This window comes from Salmo trutta, chromosome 29 (assembly GCF_901001165.1).
Source record: "Salmo trutta chromosome 29, fSalTru1.1, whole genome shotgun sequence".
Lineage (NCBI taxonomy): Eukaryota > Metazoa > Chordata > Actinopteri > Salmoniformes > Salmonidae > Salmo > Salmo trutta.
Genome location: NC_042985.1, coordinates 24,443,223 through 24,465,728, shown reverse-complemented (window position 1 = coordinate 24,465,728; position 22,506 = coordinate 24,443,223). Strand labels below are relative to the sequence as shown.

Sequence of the window (22,506 nt, the reverse complement as noted above, 5' to 3'; positions counted from 1 at the left end):
GCAGCAAGGGCGACATCATTGATGTATACAGAGAAAAGAGCTCTGATATAAACTCTGATATAAAGTGTTTTTTTCTCAAAATTGCCGGGATGTCACGTGTCCTACTTATATCGGTACACTCGTAACAGTATAAGCATTACGAAACTTCTATTCGATCAAATAAACCTCACGTAGCAAATAAGCCATTACATTTTTTGTTGACCAAATTCGACACGCTTTTATTGGCCTCCATACAAAAACTTGGTGAGTGATAGAAACGAAACAACGTCACCTGCTTGTATAATACAGATTTTTGGCTGAGTTGGTGCTCTCGCTTCGCCTCTTCCTCTCTGCTTAAGGTTTACTCCTCCCAGGTTACTCCTCCCAGAAGTTACAAGACCGAGGTCCAGACAAGGCAGCTGCTAACACCCACCTTTGTTCCTCCAAAATTGATACATTTCACTTTCCATAATAATCGAACGTGACAACCGCGATCAGTTGGATAACTGCGGTGGGGTTTTGTTGGTCCGAACGGAGACAGAATGGGGAAAATAGAATGGGCTATGTGGGCCAATGAACAGGCTGTGGCGGCGGGGCTCAGTGAGTAGAGAACTTTTTCCAAGTTTAGACATCTGAGTTTGGTATTTGTATAATGGTATCAACTGTTAAAGGAATGTATAATAATCCCCTTGAGTGTGTTATTACTGTATAAGAATGTTTTTTTTCAGTAGGGTACGCCTAACAAACATCGGTCATTAAAATCGACCAAAAACAAAATGTATAAAATGTTCCAGACAAAAATATTATAAATCATGAAATTATATTGGTAGTGAGAATATTTGTAAAAAGAAAAAATATCTGTATTAAACAATAAATCAAATCAACTTGGGAAAAAAGTGTACAAATTATTTGGTTCTTGGCACATTTCGATTTGAAAGTTACAGTATATAAAAAAAAGTGTCTTCATCTGTGACTTGCAGGAACTGTTTTGATAAACGAAAAATGTTCTTCTTCCTACTTCCTCATTTCAGTTCTCCTTACTGGTGGCATAGTGGGGGTGGCCGGCCAGTTCAGGGACTGGGAGTTTGCTGCTTATTCTATGTATCCTTTCACTGGGGCAAAGCTGTCTCTCACATTATAATTCCATGCACAAAATTGTATCTATTGTCGTGATTAAATGCTGATTTACCATTGACACGTCACAAGTAAATGTTTGTAGATGCGTTATAGACATCTACACCATCATTTATCTTATTTGTGCATTTATGTCCAGATGAGACCCAAATGTATATTTGCATTGTATAGTGAGGTCCAGGTGTACCTGTTGTTGTTGAGTAACCTTGACTGGTGTGCCCAGAGCTGCAGGGGTGTTTGTCTGTATACTGGAGTACCCAAGGGGCAAGAGAAACAAGGGAACCAGCGTAGAAAGGACGTGAGTACCCACATATGTAACAGTATTGCTTCCGTCGTTACCCATCGCTCCACAAAAGCTGTGGCCCATGCAGAGCAAGGGGAGCAGAGCAAGGGGAACAACATTTCACATCGGTTACACATACACAATACCAAGGTAACGTTTCTGTAAAGTCACTCTAACAGTGATGCAACAGATATGATTACACCAGTTGAAAGCAAGTCATAAGCAAGTCTTCATCGCTGAAAGTTTGAAAGTTCATTATAAATAAGTCTTAATATTGTGATTCTTCCAGGGGTCAGTACTGCTTCACTGTCTGTGTGAAGTCATTCGGCCCACTGACCAGGAACTACTATGTCAGAGCGTTTCTACATGCAGCGTGAGTACATTGTGTGTCAGTCTAGTCAGATCTCTGGGCTGAGACAACATTCTTTCCCTTCACTGTCTCCTTCCAGCTGGAGCAGTCATTCTCAACACCATCTTCATTGTTTAAATATCACATTGCATGTTATCAATGCCTTACCTTTGTAACACTCTTTTTGTGTGTGTGTGTGTGTGTGTTTATAGGATCTGCGTTCCTGGTGGTTTCATCCTTGCAACTGTTCTTGGCTGTGTCTGCCTCGGCATAGCTAGCCTCATCTACCTTGCGGTTAGTATTTCAAGTATTTGACCCAGTTAGGTGGTCAGACAACAACAAGGTAGTGTTGTCTGACCGCCATATAAAGGTGTGATAAATATATTTGGTGCAATATCAGCTGATGCTATCAGTTGATGCAACACTCAGGTTTCCTGTATGAACCGACTGCGCTTGATTTACAAGGAAGTGTTTGTTTTCCCTCTGGTATTTTTATTGAGACATTATTAGCAAGTTAAGAAACCTAGGCTGTCAGGGGAGTGACTTGGCAGTTATCACCTATTGTTGTTGGGAATTCACTGCATGCATGTTTCTAGAGTGCAGCACCAGAGCAATCCATTTATCTATGTTATTGAGGGAGCCTGAATGATCTTTTGTCTATTGTGTCTGTATGTCTTCCAGGCGGCCATCCGAGGGGAGCAGTGGGAGCCCATCCTGCCCAGGAAGGAGAGTGCCCGTAAGCCGGTGGGAGAGAGCATCAAGCTCCCTCCCCAGAACCCTCCACCACGTCCACCCGCAGAGATGCGCAGGAAACGGGCAGAGGACCTGGAGGCGGCTGCCTATGTCAACCCCATCGCTGTCACTGCCAACGATGAATAGATCTCCTTACTGTTCTTCCTTCAGGCCTGCTGGGCTAAGCTCACTCGGGTTAGCTTATGGTTCCACTGAGCCCCAACCAAAACAGATCTACAGTGGAGCCCCACCCAGGCCATGCTCAGTCCCGACTGCCGTTGGCTGAGGGCCGAATCCTAAATTGAGATGGATAAGCTTGCATAACTTAGGTTTTGTGTAAATTGGGAATTGGCGTCAATGGGAATTTTTAAGGACTGGTAACAAGTTAGGAATCAGGCCTCGGAGAGTAGAGGGTTGTGGAGAGGACACACTGCTGCTGATGTTTGATGATGTATAAGGGATTGTATTGAACTGAGATGTTGCTGTGCCTTAGTTACTGCAAAAGGTTTGTGTCCTATATCTCTGCACCGCCTGCCACAACTCTTTCAGTTATAATTTTGGTCCCCAAAAGGCTTTGGAATGTAAATGGAAAAGTTTGTATTCTTGTTGTGACAGTAAGTTATTTTCAGAGCAATTGGCCAAATAGATGTGGATGAGAATCAACCACATCTACTGGAACAGACCTAATGAAATGATTTTAAAAGAGAATGAAGAGCTATTTATACATTTTGTATCCTCAAAATATACTGTATTCTTTTACACTGGAATGTTAATTGTTTATAAGCAAGCACTGTTTTGCGTTATCTCTTTCTCTTTTTGGCCGGTTTACTATGTCAGTGGTCAACTGTATGTTGGATAGTTGTGTATTCACCTCTCTACAAAATGTATGTCTTATGTTTTATGCTTGTTATGCTTTTGATACAATCTGGAAATAAACATAGTTATTCTAGTTATTTAAAATGTGCACGTTTACCATATAATCACAATTAATGTTTGTGTCTGTTTCATCATTGATGAACTGTGGGTTTGGAATGACAATTACGTGTCATGTCTCAAGTTCTACATTTCCTCTTTTCTAATAGTTCCTATGAACCCTATGCATTTAACCGTTCCTTCTCACAGTGCAACACACAAAGGCGCTCACACACTTTATTACGACACCCTGGAAATTCCTGCACTATTCAGATCATACTCAGCCACAGAGATGTCATACATTAGTTCTAACAGATTATACAGATTATGTTTATATACCCTAAAGACATTTCCAGAGGTTGTGACATACACATACATTTCTTTTCTCCATATGAAGCAACTTCTTCATTCTTATTGTCACAGTTGACCTTTACCTCAAGAATGAGGAATACAATGTGTGTTTCCTTGAGTGCTCTGGGTTTGGCAACCATTACATCATAACAGCAGCAGGAACAGGTGAAACTTCCTTGTTGGTTTATATGTGTTATACTCAGTCTTATTTATTAGTTATAATGGCCATTTCTTGACACCATTACACATAAAAGGTATTGATGGACCCAGCACAACCCTTGTTTACAGCAAAAATATGCATTGGTCATAGGCTTTGAAACCATTCTGACTTTACACCAACAGCCTTGGCAGTGGTTGCCGCTTCTCCAGCAAACAAATAATAGTTTAAATGTTGAAAGTCGTTTGTTCCCTTTTGTGTTAACTAATTTCAGGCATGTTCAGTCTTTGTCCTTACGCACTACTGCTACCTAGTGGTACAAAAGTAAACGGCAGCGAACTGTGATTATCAAAACGAACATAGTTGGCATGCACCAAGATTTGTCTACATGGAGCACCCGTAGAATAAACTCTTTGGCATGCGTATTTTTCCCATGTTGTTTATGGCTGAAGCTGGGTCAAATCCCAGCTGAACCATAACCCATCTTCGTGACAACTCTGTCCCGGGAAGATGTCGAGTCGTGCTCTGAGGAGGTTGAAGGGGAAACAGCGGGGGCAGGAGGCCCTGGACCTCGGGGATCTTGTCCCAGATGAAGGGCCAGAGCCAGAGGAGCAGGCTGCGGATGTTGAGGAAGAAGAAGAGGAACTGGCAGAAGCTGTTCTCCAGCCTGCTAAGAGCAGCATCAGAAAAGCTAAGAAGAATAAGAAAAACTTAAGCAACATTTACGAACTGGTGGAGTGTTTATCTTTTTCTAACACACATTGCAAAATGTTTAAGAAATGTCTCGCTAACTGCCACCTAGCTCCACCCCCTAGGCTACATAACTGTGTGACAGAGCTAGCTAGCTTGTTATGCTAGTCAATGAAAAAAGCAGCAGGACACGTTGACATATGCAGACTGTCAACAAATCAAACCAGCATTATACTGACTAACCGATTTTGCCTGGCCAGACAGGAGTCATACAGTACACCCTCTTGCCTTGACCATATGAATGTCACGAATGTAGGTTGGAATCCCAATGCTCCCGCAAGAAATCAAGGCAGAGACTGACCAAATATTAATTAAAACTGTGCAATGTAGAGATTTAATCTCTGATATACAACCTTAATCTGAGCCTTTCCGTCCTTGCTGGAACCACATCACTGCAGATATGTGACGCAGAGAATGAAGCAGAGAAAGCCACGACTGATGAAGACACAGTGAAGCCAGAAGAACAGAATGGTGATGAAAGCAAGGAGAAGAGTGACAGCAGGGAAACAGAGAAGAGAGATGCCCAGCCTGAGACAGGTGCTGGGAAGGTGAGGAGAGAGACGGACGCCCCTGATACACTGTAGCCTCCACAGTATTATGGGGTATTGTGAGCCCCATTCTTCTTCAGTCTTGTTGTTATTATGGATGATTGATCTAGTGGAAATGTTTTGAAGAGTTGTCTAATAGTTTTTATTTTCTTATGATGTCAGTCCGGAGATAAAGCGAGCAAGAAAAAGAAGAAAAAGAAGAAGAAAAAGAACACTACAGGAGATAAACAGGTATACAGTCCATCTTGACAAATCACTTACACATATGTCCCCCAATGTGAGGGCACTGTTGTGCACAATGCCATATTAACCACTTACTTTAGCAGCATTTTATTGTGTATTGAGGCTATGGGGGTGCTGCCCTGATGCCGTCTCACTCATTCACATAGGCTACTCTGTCTTATGTGTGGTTGTCAGGAGGTAGCTGGGGATGACATCGACGCGTTGCTGGAGACCATAGAGCAGTCTAATGGACTGACCCTGCAGAGTGAGGGCTGTGGAGGCTCAGACAACAGGCCTGTACTCTATGTGGAACACAGGTGAGTAGGTCCACAGCACAGCAGCCAATCAGACATCAGGTCTCTTAGTGGGGTAATGTCATACAATCATAATATACTTAATTGATGGCAGTCATTTATCAGTGATCAATTTTATTGGGACTTACCCTATTTTGTTTGTTAGAAACCTGAACCCTGAGACGGAGTTGAAGAGATACTTTGGAGCTCGAGCAGTTCTTGGAGATCAAAGGTAAGATCTTCACAGAACTCCTTATCAGTGGGACTGCTACTATTAAAGGTTATAGTGCAAGGCCATCTCTTCATTCTTTCCTCAGACCTCGTCAGAGACAGAGACAGTTCCATCGCAGCACCTGGATGACCATCCCTAAAGACACCTGGCCACGCTTCAGTCGCCCAGGTCAGACCTACACTCAACCTCTCACACTCGGCATCGCTCAGAATGCTGAAAGCCTTGTGAATACATACTATTTATGCAACATTTCACATAAATGTTTTTGTGGATGCAAATGCAATAAAATATCTCCCATGACATAGTCACAAAACAGAAGATAATGCCCTCATACTAGGGCTGTCCCCGACCCCAAAAATGATCGGTCGACCAAGAGTCGTCTGTTCTTTCGACCAATCGATTGGTCTACATTTTAAAATGTGCATTTTTCCATATATTTTGCGCTCCCGAGTGGCGCAGCGGTCTAAGGCATTGCATCTCAGTGCTAGAGGTGTCACCACGGACACCCTGGTTCGAGTCCAGGCTGTATCACAACTGGCCGTGATTGGGAGTCCCATAGGGCGGCGCACAATTGGCCCACGTTGTCCGGGTTTGGCTGGTGTAGGCCGTCATTGTAAATACGAATTTGTTCTTAATTGGCTTGCCTAGTTAAATAAAAATTATATATATATATATATAGACATATCCTATGTGTTTAATCAAATCAGCTATATGCACTGAGCTTGTCTGATGCTTTAAGCAAACTATTTGATTAAATATTTAAGACACACAAAAGACACACATCAACAGTGTGTATAGCGCTGTCCGTGTTGCTGAAGCCATTTCTGACTGAAAAGTTATGTTACCGAAATCCCTAATTTGTTTAGGAAAAACATTCCCTATTCCCTCAACCCTTGCTCTCTCTACCTGACACATGTATGCTTCGCATGCACGTGACCAATAGGGCCTGACATATAGCATATCATAATCACATCAATAAATTGGTTATAACAATCTCTGAACGCCGTAAGACAAACACCGTAACACAAACACTCAAACAGGCAATAGAAGCAGGAACTGCCTTATTTCTGTAGATATATATGGATGATTTATTAAGCCAGGCACATTTAACAGTTAGGCTATTGATTATAGACCTAATGAAGTTGGGGTTTCCTCTCCTCACTTAGTCAATTAAGGCAAGGGCTGTTTTCTCATCTCCTAACTCTGCTGCTGCCTCTGTTGCATTGTTATCAACACCAATATGCCGGTTAACTTTGCTATTAGCGACATGGTCTAGGAAAAGGCACCAATTCAACAGCGCACTGATGTTTCAGAACCGCGGACAGCGACCACTGTCCTCTTCAGGAGAAAGCACATTTGTTATAAAATAATATTATTTTATTTTTGTTGCACCATTGTTCTTACGTAGTATAAGCATATACAATTCCAGCATCACTTCTTAGACTGATGGGCTGTTCCATCCCCACGGCCTCCACAATGGATCAGTCCACTCAGACAGGCGCAAATCAGACAGGTGTCTTGTACAGCATGATTTGTTATTTAAAAAATATTTTTTGCTTCTGCTCAACTAAAGAAATCTTGGTCGACCAAGCAATCGACCAGTCGACTAAATGAGATCAGCCCTACCTCATACACTAAAATACTGTAACTATGATGGCATAAATTAAGTTCATGCAAACAATCATTAGGCATGATAGGAACCCCGTTAGCTGCTGCCAAGGCAGCCACTATTATTCCTGGGATTCAAACAGGAACATAAAAATAGGCTTGGGCGATACCCCGGTATGCAGTATAAACGGTTTATTTCAAAATACCGACGGTATGATTTTCAATACCATTCAGAAATGAATAATACAAATAAAAAAGTTAGACTTTTTGGGTTAAGGGCACCCCCGCCTCGTGAGGTTGCGTACTACTTCACTGCTTATAAATATAATTAAAGTATTACTATAAGAAATCTAAGATGTGTCAAATAAATGATATCCAGCTCAGGGCTCCAGCTATGCATTTGGTTTGCTAACTTGCTAGCTAAGTGGCTAAATGTCAAGATCAAGCTTCTTGGTTACAGCAGAGACATACAATCCCATCCTAGATCAAGATCCATGTTCCCTAAATAGTTTTGTGTGTAAATAAAAAGTAGAAATATTTATTTATATTCATTATTATTTGAAATAGCGCCCCTTATGTGCGTTTCGGTTAATACCGTGTACCCCGATATGGTACAGAAACAGTATGACGGTAAGAAAATCTGGATACTGCCCAACCCTACATAACAACACATCAAAACAATAGTCTACATCATAAATAAATCAATACATTACAACAAACATTGTGTACTAAACAAATTCACACTGCCCACCATTACAAATGTACAGTCTAAAATGTATAACAATACAATATTACAATGTGTGTGTGTCTCTTCGCAGTCCGCGTTGTGAGGTGTTTTATGTTTTTTAAATCTGATTTTACTGCTAGTTTGGGTTATCTGATGTGGGAGAGAGTTCCATGTAGTCTTGGCTCTATGAAGTACTGTGCGTTTCCCAACCTCTGTTCTGGCCTTAAGGCAGGACTCTACAACCCTGTTCCTAGAGAGCTACCGTCCTGCAGGTTTTCACTCCAACCCTAATCTAGCACACCTGATTCTAATAATTAGCTGGTTGGTAAACTGAACCATCTTATTTACAACTGGGGTTGGAGCGAAAACCTACAGGAGGGTAGCTCTCCAGGAACAGGGTTGGAGTGAAAACCTACAGGAGGGTAGCTGTCCAGGAACAGGGTTGGAGTGAAAACCTACAGGAGGGTAGCTCTCCAGGAACAGGGTTGGAGACCCCTGCGTTAGGGACTGTGAAGAGACCCCTGCTGGCATGTCTTGTAGGGTATGTATGGGTGTCTGAGCTGTGTGTTAGCTGTTTGAACATATCGTTTGGTGCTTTCAACACGTCAATACCTCTCACAAAGACATGTAGTGATGCAGTCAGTTTTTCCTCTACTTTGAGCCAGGAGAGATTGACAGGCATGTTTTTGAAATTAGCTCTCTGTGTATTGTACATTTACATTTACATTTAAGTCATTTAGCAGACGCTCTTATCCAGAGCGACTTGGGCCAGCCACGCTATAGCGCCAGACTTCACTATACTGTAGCTCCAGTTCTCTGAAATACATTTTGATATGCCGGTTTCTATTTATTAGGATTTAATCAATTATGCTCAATTTAATCCCCATCTCCTCGTGCTGGCGCCTCTGTGTTGAGCAACAAGATGACAGTGTCTCTCCATTAACACATTCGGAATTGTCATCGGTGGGACTCTAAGACTCCTGGTCCAGTTTGGGTAGCATATAACCAATCAAGAGTAGCAGCAGAAAAAAGTACATGTTAGGGGCAGTCGGAAGGCTTGTTGACATAGACAGCTTTTCTGGGTAGGATCACACTAAAGGCTGTGTTTTGTGGCTTTAAACGTTGCCCTATGATGGCTTGTTAAAAAACAGTCCAATCACCAGATATCATTAATCAATTGCTGCCTAGCCCTCGACCTCAAAGACTCTATTGATGTTTGGGAAAGACTCCATTGATGTTTGGGTCCATAGTGCCCCGGGTGTTGTGGGATACTGGGCTGTTTAACCCAGAGCTGAGGTTGGAGAAGAATCAGGGTCTCTGTTATGTCAGTGTTAGCTACTCCTCAGGGTGTTAAAGCTCCCCCAAACTCAAGGCTTATGCAATCACCTGACTGGAGATTTGGTCTGGGAAATGTCATTTCCCTCCCAAAATATAGATGGGGGATTTTAGCTTTTACCTCTCACTTTTTGAGTAGTCTCAGTGCCTTGGCTTGAATGTGGTACACCAGGACTGCTGTGTCACCGTGAAATGCTTCCCTCTCCTTAGCCCAAAGTGTGTTCATTCAAATTCTAGGGTGCTATACTGTACATGGGCATGGAATGAATGGGACAGATTGCAATTTTTATTCCAGTTAAATATCTACAGTGTATTCGGAAAGTATTCAGACCTCTTGACTTTTTCCACATTTTGTTACAGCCTTATTCTAAAATCGATTTAATATTTTTTTTCTCATCAATCTACACACAATACCTCATAATGACAAAGTGAAAATACATTTATAGAAATGTATTCAAAATAAAAAACAAATGCCTTATTCACATAAGTATTCAGACCCTTTGCTATGAGACTCGAAATTGAACTCAGGTGCATCCTGTTTCCATTGATCATCCTTGAGATCCTTGATTGGAGTCCACCTGTGGTAAATTCAATTGATTGGACATGATTTGGAAAGGCACACACCTGTCTGTATAAGGTTCCACAGTTAAAAGTGCATGTCAGTGCAAAAACCAAACCATGAGGTCAAAGGAATTGTCCGTAGAGCTCCGAGACATGATTGTGTCGAGGCACAGATCTGGGGAAGGATACCAAAATATTTCTACAATCAGGCCTTTATGGTAGAGTGGGCAAATGGAAACCACTCCTCAGATATTGGGTTGAGTGGCCCAGGCTCCGGCTGGGTCACTCAAGGACATTCAAAGACTTGCCCTGAAGCCACTCCTGTGTTGTCTGTGTGCTTAGGGTCATTGTCCTGTTGGAAGCTGAACCTTCGCCCCAGTCTGAGGTCCTGAGCAGGTTTCATCAAGGATCTCTCTGTACTTTGCTCTGTTCATCTTTCCCTTGACTGTGACTAGCCTTCCAGTCCCTGCCACTAAAAAACATCCCCACAGCATGATGCTGTGGGGCACACGACAGCCCACTTGGAGTTTGCCAAAAAGCACCTAAAGACTCTCAGACCATGAGAAACAAGATTCTCAGGTCTGATGAAACCAAGATTGGCCTGAATGCCAAGTGTCATGTCTGGAGGAAACCTGGCACCATCCCTACGGTGAAGCATGCTGGTGGCAGCATCATGCTGTGGGGATGTTTTTTAGTGGCAGGGACTGGAAGACTAGTCACGGTCAAGGGAAAGATGAACAGAGCAAAGTACAGAGAGATCCTTGATGAAACCTGCTCAGGACCTCAGACTGGGGCGAAGGTTCAGCTTCCAACAGGACAATGACCCTAAGCACACAGACAACACAGGAGTGGCTTCAGGGCAAGTCTTTGAATGTCCTTGAGTGACCCAGCCAGAGCCTGGGCCACTCAACCCAATATCTGGCGAGACCTGAAAATAGCTGTGCAGCGACGCTTCCCATCCAACCTGACAGAGCTTGAAAGGATCTGTAGAGAAGAATGGGAGAAACTCTCCAAATACAAGTGCACCCTAGAAGATTCGAGGCTGTAATAACTGCCAAAGGTGCTTCAACAAAGTACTTAGTAAAGGGTCTGAATACTTTTGAAATATCACATTTACACATTTCTAAAAACCTGTTTTTGCTTTGTCATTATGAGGTATTGTGTGTAGATTGAGGGGAAAAAACTATTTAATCAATTTTAGAATAAGGCTGTAATGTAACAAAATATGGAAAAAGTCAAGAGGTCTGAATACTTTCCGAATGCACTGTATAGCTAGCTATATATCGAATTGTCTTATCATTATCTTTATTCCACATACACATCTATATCAAATTGATGCAATTTCAACATACTGCAACTGTACACACATTTAACCAATAATGTGTATAAATCCTGGATGAATGATGGGGCGCTGTATTGAAGCCACCGCGCAGACATCTTGGTACTCCTCCTCAATTGTAAAAAAAAAAAAAGATTTTGGAAGCTATAGAAATGCATTTATTAATGCTCTTTTTGTTTTGTTGACAGTGAGTGAGAGGTTATTTTCCTGGCACCACACTCCCAGAGCCTTCACCTCCTCACTGTAGACTGTCTCATCATTGTTGGTAATCAAGCCTATTACTGTTGTGTCGTCTGCAAACTTGATGATTGAGTTGGAGGCGTGCATGGCCACGCAGTCATGGGTGAACAGGGAGTACAGGAGGGGGCTGAGCACACACCCTTGTGGGGCCCCAAGTGTTGCGGATTAGCGAAGTGGAGGTGTTGTTTCCTACCTTCACCACCTGGGGGCGGCCCGTCAGGAAGTCCAGGATCCAGTTGCTGAAACTTAGCCTCTGAATGGGCAATACATAGCATCAGCAATCCAGGGTTTATATACGTCATTGCATGTAACTCACATAGAATAATACTGTCCGTAATATTTCCTCCCTCAGGTATCTCAATGACCCTACTGGAGTCCAGGGATGGTTTACAGTACTTCACCTTCGAGCACAGCCGGGACTACCAGCAGATTCAGTTCAAGTTCCTGGACTCAGTGGAGTCCATGGATCCCAACAACATTGTGGTAAGGCTACACCCACGGTCTCAGGGAGATTGATCAGCAAAGCCGTGATGCATGTCTCAAATATCTAGGACAACTGATATGCACGAATTTAGATTCTAGATAAATCCTGACTAAGATTCTAGGTCAAGGCATGAGAAACTAGAGGTGAATTCATTTGAAATTTCAGGTTGAGGACATACAGTTGCAAGACAAAGTATGTGAACCCTTTGGAATTACCTGGATTTCTGCATAAATTGGTCATCAAATTTGAACTGATCTTCATCCAAGTCACAACAATAGACAAACATAGTGTGCTTAAACTTATAACACACAAATTATTGTATTTTTGTTGTCTGTATTGAATACATAATTTAAACATTCACATTGTAGGTTGGGAAAAGTATGTGAACCCCTAGGCTAATGTCTTCTCCAAAAGCTAATTGGAGTCAGGAGTCAGCTAACCTGGAGTCCAATCAATGAGATGAGATTGGAGACGTTGGTTAGAGCTGCCCTATAAAAACACTCACAAAATGTGAGTTTGCTATTCACAAGAAGTGTTGCCTGATGTGAACCATGCCTTGAACAAAGAGATCTCAGAAGACCTAAGATTAAGAATTGTTGACTTGCATAAAGCTGGAAAGGGTTACAAAAGTATCTCTGAAAACCTTGATGTTCATCCATCCACGGTTAGACAAAGTGTCTATAAATGGATAGAGTTTAGCACTGTTGCTACTCTCCCTAGGAGTGGCCATCCTGCAAAGATGACTGCAAAAGCACAGTGCAGAATGCTCAATGAGGTTAAGAAGAATCCTACAGTATCAGCTAAAGACTTACAGAAATCTCTGGAACATGCTAACATCTCTGTTGACAAGTCTACGATACGTAAAACACTAAACAAGAATGGTGTTCATGGGAGGACACCACGGAAGAAGCCACTGCTGTCCAAAAAAAACATTGCTGCACGTCTGAAGTTTGCAAAAGTGCCCCTGGATGTTCCACAGCACTACTGGCAAAATATTCTGTGGACAGATGAAACCACAGTTGAGTTGTATGGAAGGAACACACAACACTATGTGTGGAGAAGAAAAGGCACAGCACACCAACATTAAAGCCTCATCCCAACTGTAAATTATGGTGGAGGGAGCATCATGGTTTGGGGCTGCTTCAGGGCCTGGACAGCTTGCTATCATCGACGGAAAAATGAATTCCCAAGTTTATCAAGTTGTTTTGCAGGAGAATGTAAGGCTATCTGTCCATCAATTGAAGCTCAGCAGGAGTTGGGTGATGCAACAGGACAACGACCCAAAACACAGAAGTAAATCAACAACAGAATGGCTTCAACAGAAGAAAATACGCCTTCTGGAGTGGCCCAGTCAGAGTCCTGACCTCAACCCGATTGAGATGCTGTGGCATGACCTCAAGAGAGCAGTTCACATCCCAAGAATATTGCTGAACTGAAACAGTTTTGTAAAGAGGAATGGTCCAAAATTCCTCCTGACCGTTGTGCAGGTCTGATCCGCAACTACAGAAAACATTTGGTTGAGGTTATTGCTGCCAAAGGAGGGTCAACCAGTTATTAAATCCAAGGGTTCACATACTTTTCCATCCTGCACTGTGAATGTTTACACGGTGTGTTCAATAAAGACATGAAAACGTATAATTGTTTGTGTGTTATTAGTTTAAGCAGACTGTGTTTGTCTATTGTTGTGACCTAGATGAAGATCAGGTCACAACAATTTATGCAGAAATCCAGGTGTTTCCAAAGGGTTCACATACTTCTTGCCACTGTACATGGTTTCTAATGTTTAGACAAACGGTGATCCTCCCTCCTGTCCCCCCCCACAACTCCCCCACCCGTCTCCCTGTCTTCCCCACCTGTCCCCCCCACCCTCCCCCGTCCACCCCAATCTCCCCCATCTCCCTCACCCTCTCCCTGTCTCCCCCACCATCCCCTGTCCACCCCAATCTCCCCCATCTCCCCCACCCTCTCCTTTTCTCCCCCACCCGCCCCATCTCCCTCACCCTGTCCTCCCCAACCTCCCCGTTTCCCCCACCCTCTTCCTGTTTCCTTCCCCTGCTCCCCCTGTCCTCCCCATCCTACGCTCTCCCCAGGCCCTGCTACAGATGAACCCCTACCACATTGACTCGCTGCTGCAGCTCTCTGATGTCTGCCGCATACAGGAGGACCAGGAAATGGCCAGGGACCTAATCGGTGAGTGTCAGGGACCTGATTGGTTAGTGGGACTCTTGTCTTTGCTCTGGTTGGCAAGGAGGGTCATACTCAAAGCTCTGATTGGTGAGTTGAGGATCCTCTCTGCTGTATCCTCTTGCTCAAGGTTTGTAAATGTGTCATGAGACCCCTTTGGTATGTTTCCTTGGACTCTTATACAATTGAATCTAGGTCCCAGATAAATAGTTGGAATAAGTTTATGCAACATTATTCTTGATAAACATCGGTGTACACTATTTCTTCTTAATTTGGACAGTAAATTTCTCATTTGGGTCTCGAGCTGAAAAAGCTTAAGAACCTCTGCTTTATGCAGTTGATCAAGATAAGGTTTAATAGTTAAATTGAGTCCCCTGTATCCACAGCATGTTTATTCTCTGAAAGACTCTAAATTGGGGGAAAAAAAGAACAACAAGGGGCCAGCATGCAAAGTAGGGTATTTCAGATTCCTCAGGTAATGCATTTAGGCAGGAAATCTTACCGTACTGTTACTCCATGCCTGTCGCTACTAGCCTGCTAACATCATCTATAAATGAGTTGATAAATACAGTTAAGGTTTGAGCAGAGCACGCTTTGGTCAGGGCTAAATCACATCAATACAGAGGGCAATCAAAAGCAGCTTCCATTTACAGTGACTTCTCTCTGACCTCCAATGTGAAAGTACATTTTCAACCACACCTAAATGAATTGAACCCATCTAAAATATGTATTGGTTATCTAGCCACATGTTTGCACTGTACGCAATACATTCAAACAACCCACTGATTGTTCAGATATAGTCAGTGAAAGTGCATGTCAAGATTCTTGATGTGTGGGTGTCGCCCCTCTCATCCTGTCAGCTGCTCCTGATCATGCTAATGAGGTCCTACTCAAATCAACTCATTACAGCAGCTCTGGAAGTTTTTATAGTTGTATAATCTTATTTTGCAGGGGCTTAGTACATTGGGATCCTACCAGTGTTTTTGACCAATGAGAAATGCTGCTACCTCTAGGTAGCTAGTCTTGTTGAGTAGTTGTTGACACCGGAACTCGCAAGGGAGAAGGTGAGTGGTTTCACTTAAAGCTGTTTTCATGCCTTCCAGCAGAGGGAGACATTTATGTTTTTACAAAAGACAAACACAGACAGGTGGAAGGAGCCTGGAGGAGGGTATGGTGATTTACCAATTGTGAATCACTGAGACTGTTTAGCAGCCAGGTAGTGCTGGCTAAAGTTCTATATTTTCACTTGTCTTTGATAAATGACTGTGTGTGTTCCAGAGCGCGCCCTGTACAGCTTTGAGTGTGCATTCCACCCTGTGTGCAGCCTGACGTCAGGAACCAGCAGACTGGACTACCTGCGACCAGAAAACAGGTTAGATAATACATCTCTGCTATACAGGTCAATCCACAAACACTGTTATGAAGGGCCTTTCTCTTAAATTTCCATTGAATATTAAATTTTATAAGGTTTATAATGTAGGTATCTCCTTTGTCTGTATATCTATCCTCTCTACAGGGCATTCTACTTGGCTGTTTATAAACACATGATGTTCCTGGAGAGGAGGGGATGCCCCCGGACAGCCCTGGAGTACTGCAGACTCATCCTGAGGTACATGGGAGGTGTGTGTGTGTGTGTGTGTGTGTGTGTGTGTGTGTGTGTGTGTGTGTGTGTGTGTGTGTGTGCACCCCAGGTGTCAGGGGTAGAGGGAAGGTGAGAATCGCATAATGGAAGAAGTACAGCGACGGACTCTGTGTGTTATTTATTCGGACAAAAAAAGCCAATTGAAAGACAAAAGTGCAGATAAAGACAATGTGTGCATTTGAAAGATTAGGGTCTAATACATTTTTATCAATTCACTGATTTCCTTAGATGAACTGTAACTCAGTAAAATCTTTGAAATTGTTGCATGTTGCAACAGGTGTATAAAACTGAGCACACAGCCATGCAATCTCCATAGACAAACATTGGCAGTAGAATGGCCTTACAGAAAGAGCTCAGTGACTTTCAACATGGCACCATCATAGGATGCCACCTTTCCAACAAGTCAGTTCATCACATTTCTGCCCTGCTAGAGCTGCCCCGGTCAACTGTAAGTACTGTTATTGTGAAGTAGAAAAGTCTAGGAGCAACAACGGCTCAGCCTCAAAGTAGTAGGCCACACAAGCTCACAGAACAGGTCCGCTAAGTGCTGAAGCTGCTATGGGTTTCCATAGCAGAGCAGCTGCACACCGGCCTAAGATCTGATCTCACTAATGTTCTTGTGGCTGAATGGAAGCAAGTCCCCGCAGCAATGTTCCAACATCTAGTGGAAAACCTTCCCAGAGGAGTGGAGGCTGTTATAGCAGTAAAGGGGGGGACCAACTCCATATTAATGCCCATGATTATGGAATGAGATGTTTGACGAGCAGGTGTCCACATACTTTTGGTCATGTAGTGGATATAAAAAACAGATTGTTCAAACAATTTAAATAAAATATATTAATGATGTGATATTTGTAGTTTATTAAATGGCACAAAGGCTGCGCTGTGCTAATCTGCGCCCGATCCCAATTGTTATCTAAAATGTCCTCCTTATAAAGATTCCTTCTCATATATTATCCTAATAAAGGTCTTACCACACTTCATATCAACTAAACAAACATAAACCCAAGTCAGATGTCTATATATTACCCAGGAATGACTCCTCTAAATGGATCCATTATTGGTCATAAAACCTGGCTAAGCGGTAAGACAGTACAACACCCACGGGACAATCCACACACTATGGAAGGGCTATTACTACACATTCATCTGCCTCGGCCCTGTGTCTTAGGCCTTTAGCCTTTATCTTATCTGGGATGTGGTGGTCATGGTGTATTAAACATTATGAACACCTGCTCTTTCCATGACATAGACTGATCAGGTGAATCCAGGTGAATCCATGTGAAAGCTATGATCCCTTATTGATGTCATTTATTGAAGGGGAGTAGACAGGTTAAAGAAGGATTTTTAAGCCTTGAGACATGGATTGTGTATCTGTGCCATTCAGAGGATGAATGGGCAAGACAAAATATTTAAGTACCTTTGAATGGGGTATGGTCGTAGGTGCCTGGGTTTTTCACGCTCAACAGTTTCCTATGTTAATCAAGAATGGTCCACCATCCAAAGGACATCCAACCAACTTGACACAACTGTGGGAAGCATTGGAGTCAACATGGGCCAGCATCCCTGTAGAACACTTTTAACACCTTGTGGAGTCCATACCCAGACACATTGAGGCTCTTCAGAGGGCAAAAGCGGGTGCAACTCAATATTAGGAAGGTGTTCCTAATGTTTTGTACTCTGACTGTTTATCTATGATTTCCGTCAAACACTGGCTTCCTCCCCTCATGTTGGTGTGTGTCTGCTCTGTATAAGCATCCACGGTGGAACACATTGTGACAGCTGTCCCTCTCAGGCCTGCTGTGTTATGATCAGGAGGACCTTATCTCTGCTTCAGTAGATGATTGATAGGAATACCAGATGAACAGCCCTGCTGCCCGCAGCAGCTCTGTCATATACCACATATAGGGCCCTGCTGCCCGCAGCAGCTCTGTCATATACCACATACAGGGCCCTGCTGCCCCCAGCAGCTCTGTCATATACCACATACAGGGCCCTGCTGCCCGCAGCAGCTCTGTCATATACCACATACAGGGCCCTTCTGCCCGCAGCAGCTCTGTTATATACCACATATAGGGCCCTGCTTTTTGTTGCGGAAATGGAGGCACTGTGCTTTTACCGGTATTTCCAGCATTATCCAATAGTGTTGATGGAGGTAGAAAATTCTAGGAAATGTTATTTAATTGACACACGCTGTCTCCAATCAACATCTGACCGTGACTGGAACCCAGGTCCAGCGACTGCCAATCCCTTAACCTGTTACTCCAAGAGGTCCGAACAGCTTGACGAGCTCGCTAGGTGTTGGGTTATGGTTGCTTCACTACCCCCTTCCTTCGGGAGAGCCTGTCCCCAAGCTATGCCTAGTCCCTCACGAGTACACGCCACTCGGATGGCCTCATGGGCACCAATCCCACTTCTGACACCAATGTAGCAAATTTGGAGGGTAGCCCCGACCGGGACTCAAACGCGGATCTACAAACCCAGATCCAGTGACTGTCAGGCCAACAGTTGATTTATAGTCGCTGGATCCGGGTTTGGATCAGTTGGGGATACCCCCTGAATTACATGCAATGTATTTCCATGGTTGGTTTCATTGAATCTCCCCTTTAACTGCCCCCGATTTACCAATTTTTAGCTACAACTTCCAAGTCTGTTGGAGAGGATCAGCTTGAGCAAAATAAGATGTACAATCACTGATCTACAAATAGTATTCCATGCCAAATTATAGTAAATAATAATATCACACGCACAACCAGGCATTGATTGATTTGAGACAGTGTCAATTAAATAGCACACCAGTGCTCTCACCACTGGTGTCCCCCAGGGCTCTGTTCTAGGCCCTCTCCTATTCTCACTATACACCAAGTCACTTGGCTCGGTCATATCCTCACATGGTCTCTCCTATCATTGCTACGCAGACGACACACAATTAATCTTCTCCTTTCCCCCTTCTGATAACCAGGTGGTGAATCGCATCTCTGCATGTCTGGCAGACATATCAGTGTGGATGACGGCTCACCACCTCAAGCTGAACCTCGGCAAGACGGAGCTGCTCCTCCTCCCAGGGAAGGACTGCCCGTTCCATGATCTCGCCATCACGGTTGACAACTCCCTTGTGTCCTCCTCCCAGAGTGCTAAGAACCTTGGCGTGACCCTGGACAACACCCTGTCGTTCTCCACTAACATCAAGGCGGTGACCCGATCCTGTAGGTTCATGCTCTACAACATTCGCAGAGTACGACCCTGCCTCACACAGGAAGCGGCGCAGGTCCTAGTCCAGGCACTTGTCATCTCCCGTCTGGATTACTGCAACTCGCTGTTGGCTGGGCTCCCTGCCTGTGCCATTAAACCCCTACAACTCATCCAGAATGCCGCAGCCCGTCTGGTGTTCAACCTTCCCAAGTTCTCTCACGTCACCCCGCTCCTCCGCTCTCTCCACTGGCTTCCAGTTGAAGCTCGCATCCGCTACAAGTCCATGGTGCTTGCCTACGGAGCTGTGAGGGGAACGGCACCTCCGTACCTTCAGGCTCTGATCAGGCCCTACACCCAAACAAGGGCACTGCGTTCATCCACCTCTGGCCTGCTCGCCTCCCTACCTCTGAGGAAGCACAGCTCCCGCTCAGCCCAGTCAAAACTGTTCGCTGCTCTGGCACCCCAATGGTGGAACAAGCTCCCTCACGACGCCAGGACAGCGGAGTCAATCACCACCTTCCGGAGACACCTGAAACCCCACCTCTTTAAGGAATACCTGGGATAGGATAAAGTAATCATTCTACCCCCCCCCCCCCCCCCGAAAGATTTAGATGCATTATTGTAAAGTGGTTGTTCCACTGGATATCTTAAGGTGAATGCACCAATTTGTAAGTCGCTCTGGATAAGAGCGTCTGCTAAATGACTTAAATGTAAATGTAAATGTATAACATTTCCCAGGATTTTCTACCTGCAGCAACACTAGTGGATAAAGCTTGAAATACCAGTAAAAGCACAGTGCCTCCACAGTGCCTCCACAATGCCTCCACAGTGCCTCCACAGTGCCTCCATTTCCATTATGTATAGTGTCACTGTATTTAGGATCCCCAGGATATTGAGTGTTTCCAGCAATGGCACAGATTCTGGTCATGGGTTGTCATGGGTCCACTTTTAATAAAGAAACCATTTATTTTATTTCTGTAATGTTTATTATATAATAGTTATGTGGTCTTAGTTATGTAGACAAAACTGAATGAAGTATTCATTGAAGAAGAGGAGCTGTTGTGTGTTTTATTCCGTCATATCCTTTCTCTCCCAAGTCTGGACCCCGACAGCGATCCCCTCTGTATGCTACTGCTCATTGACTTCCTCTCCCTGCGCTCACGAGAGTACAACTTCCTCCTCCGGCTATACCAGGATTGGGAGGTGAGACGAGTGTGTGTGCAAGATTTTCCCTGTATGTGTGACCTCATACCAGTGTGTGTCTGATTTCTGTGTGTGTATTGTCTGATTTCTGTGTGTGGTGTGTGTGTGTATTGTCTGATTTCTGTGTGTGGTGTGTGTGTGTGTGTATTGTCTGATTTCTGTGTGTGTATTGTCTGATTTCTGTGTGTGGTGTGTGTGTGTATTGTCTGATTTCTGTGTGTGGTGTGTGTGTGTGTATTGTCTAATTTCTGTGTGTGGTGTGTGTATTGTCTGATTCCTGTGTGTGTGTTTCCCAGGTGCACAGAAACCTGTCCCAGTTGCCAAACTTTGCCTTCTCTGTGGCTCTGAGCCACTTCCACCTGAGTCAGGAGGATCAGACTGAGTCAGAGGAGAGGGAAAGGCTCAAACACAAGGCTGACCTGCTGCTGCAGAACGCTCTCATCATGTTCCCTGGAGGTTAAAGTCACACACACACATACACACACGCACAGGCCTGAGAGGGACAGCCGTCAGAATGTGTTCTACCATGGATGCTTATATAGAACACACACACACACACAGAAAAGAGACCTATGCCTGATATCTGTTTGTTTGGGTGTTCCCCAGTGTTGATGCCTCTGTTGGACCTGTGCACAGTGCAGCCAGACGCTGCTGTATCGTCACATGACTTCTTTGGACCCAGAAGCCAGTTGGGGTAAAACATCTGCTTCAATCGAGGCATCATGTCTCCCTGTCTTTCATGTCTTTCCCATATCAAATCAAAGTTTATTTGTCACGTGCTCCGAATACAACAGTGAAATGTTTACTTACTTACAGGCCCTAACCAACAGTGCAATTTTTAAGTAAAAAATAGGTATTAGGTGAGCAATAGATCAGTAAAAAGACAGTGAAAAATAACAGTAGCCAGGCTATATACAGTAGCGAGGCTACATACAGACACCGGTTAGTCAGGCTGATTGAGGTAGTATGTAAATGTAGATATGGTTAAAGTGACTATGCATATATGATAAACAGAGAGTAGTAGCAGCATAAAAGAGGGGTTGGGGGGGGCACACAATGCAAATAGTCCGGGTAGCCATTTGATTACCTGTTCAGGAGTCTTATGGCTTGGGGGTAAAAGCTGTTTAGAAGCCTTTTGGTCCTAGACTTGGCGCTCTGGTACCACCTGCCATGCGGTAGTAGAGAGAACAGTCTATGACTGGGGTGGGTGGGGTCTTTGACAATTTTTAGGGCCTTCCTCTGACACCGCCTGGTGTAGAGGTCCTGGATGGCAGGAAGCTTGGCCCCAGTGATGTACTGGGCCGTACGCACTACCATCTGTAGTGCCTTGCGGCCGAGCAGTTGCCGTACCAGGCAGTGATGCAACCAGTCAGGATGCTCTCGATGTTGCAACTGTAGAACCTTTTGAGGATCTGAGGACCCATGCCAAATCTTTTTAGTTTCCTGAGGGGGAATAGGCTTTGTCATGCCCTCTTCACGACTGTCTTGGTGTGTTTGGACCATTCTAGTTTGTTGGTGATGTGGACACCAAGGAACTTGAAGCTCTCAACCTGCTCCACTACTCTCAACCAGCCCCGTCGATGAGAATGGGGGCGTGCTCGGTCCTCCTTTTCCTGTAGTCCACAATCATCTCCTTAGTCTTGGTTATGTTGAGGGGTAGGTTGTTATTATGGCACCACCCAGCCAGGTCTCTGACCTCCTCCCTATAGGCTGTCTCGTCGTTGTTGGTGATCAGGTCTACCACTGTTGTGTCGTCTGAAAACTTAATGATGGTGTTGGAGTCGTGCCTGGCCACAGAGTTGTGGGTGAACAGGGAGTACAGGAGGGGACTGAGCACGCACCCCTGGGGGGCTCCAGTGTTGATGATCAGCGTGGTGGATGTGTTGTTACCTACCCTTACCACCTGGGGGCGGCCCGTCAGGAAGTCCAGGATCCAGTTGCAGAGGGAGGTGTTTAGTCCCAGGATCCTTAGCTTAGTGATGAGCTTTGAGGGTACTATGGTGTTGAGGGCTGTAGTCAATGAATAGCATTCTCACGTAGGTGTTCCTT

General features: G+C 44.2%; 2 protein-coding genes across 4 annotated transcripts in view; both read left to right on the top strand.

The window, feature by feature from the left end:
• The first annotated feature begins 350 nt into the window (after positions 1-350).
• Positions 351-3,437, top strand: LOC115167176 (cytochrome b-245 light chain-like). Its single transcript, XM_029721345.1, has 6 exons — positions 351-579; positions 1,011-1,080; positions 1,337-1,411; positions 1,686-1,769; positions 1,958-2,039; positions 2,427-3,437. The coding sequence occupies exons 1-6, from the start codon at positions 522-524 to the stop codon at positions 2,622-2,624; spliced, it is 567 nt and encodes a 188-aa protein (XP_029577205.1). The 5' UTR covers positions 351-521; the 3' UTR covers positions 2,625-3,437.
• An 829-nt stretch (positions 3,438-4,266) lies between these two features.
• Positions 4,267-22,506, top strand: part of tcf25 (TCF25 ribosome quality control complex subunit) — a 34,012-nt gene continuing 15,772 nt past the window's right edge. For all 3 annotated transcript variants that reach the window (XM_029721343.1, XM_029721342.1, XM_029721344.1), the window contains exons 1-13: positions 4,267-4,629; positions 5,046-5,195; positions 5,358-5,426; positions 5,613-5,734; positions 5,877-5,942; positions 6,028-6,110; positions 12,105-12,235; positions 14,327-14,426; positions 15,699-15,792; positions 15,937-16,029; positions 20,352-20,457; positions 20,754-20,913; positions 21,064-21,151. In XM_029721343.1, the coding sequence (XP_029577203.1) occupies positions 4,408-4,629; positions 5,046-5,195; positions 5,358-5,426; positions 5,613-5,734; positions 5,877-5,942; positions 6,028-6,110; positions 12,105-12,235; positions 14,327-14,426; positions 15,699-15,792; positions 15,937-16,029; positions 20,352-20,457; positions 20,754-20,913; positions 21,064-21,151 (1,484 nt within the window). In that variant the 5' untranslated portion in view covers positions 4,267-4,407. The remainder of the gene's footprint in view (positions 4,630-5,045; positions 5,196-5,357; positions 5,427-5,612; positions 5,735-5,876; positions 5,943-6,027; positions 6,111-12,104; positions 12,236-14,326; positions 14,427-15,698; positions 15,793-15,936; positions 16,030-20,351; positions 20,458-20,753; positions 20,914-21,063; positions 21,152-22,506) is intronic.

Bases quoted from the DNA above. Each gene is read 5' to 3' on its own strand.
- LOC115167176 (XM_029721345.1), top strand. From the start codon at position 522: ATGGGGAAAATAGAATGGGCTATGTGGGCCAATGAACAGGCTGTGGCG. The intron at 580-1,010 runs GTGAGTAGAGAA...TCCTCATTTCAG, and splicing joins GGCTGTGGCGGCGGGGCTCA to TTCTCCTTACTGGTGGCATA. The intron at 1,770-1,957 runs GTGAGTACATTG...GTGTGTTTATAG, and splicing joins AGAGCGTTTCTACATGCAGC to GATCTGCGTTCCTGGTGGTT.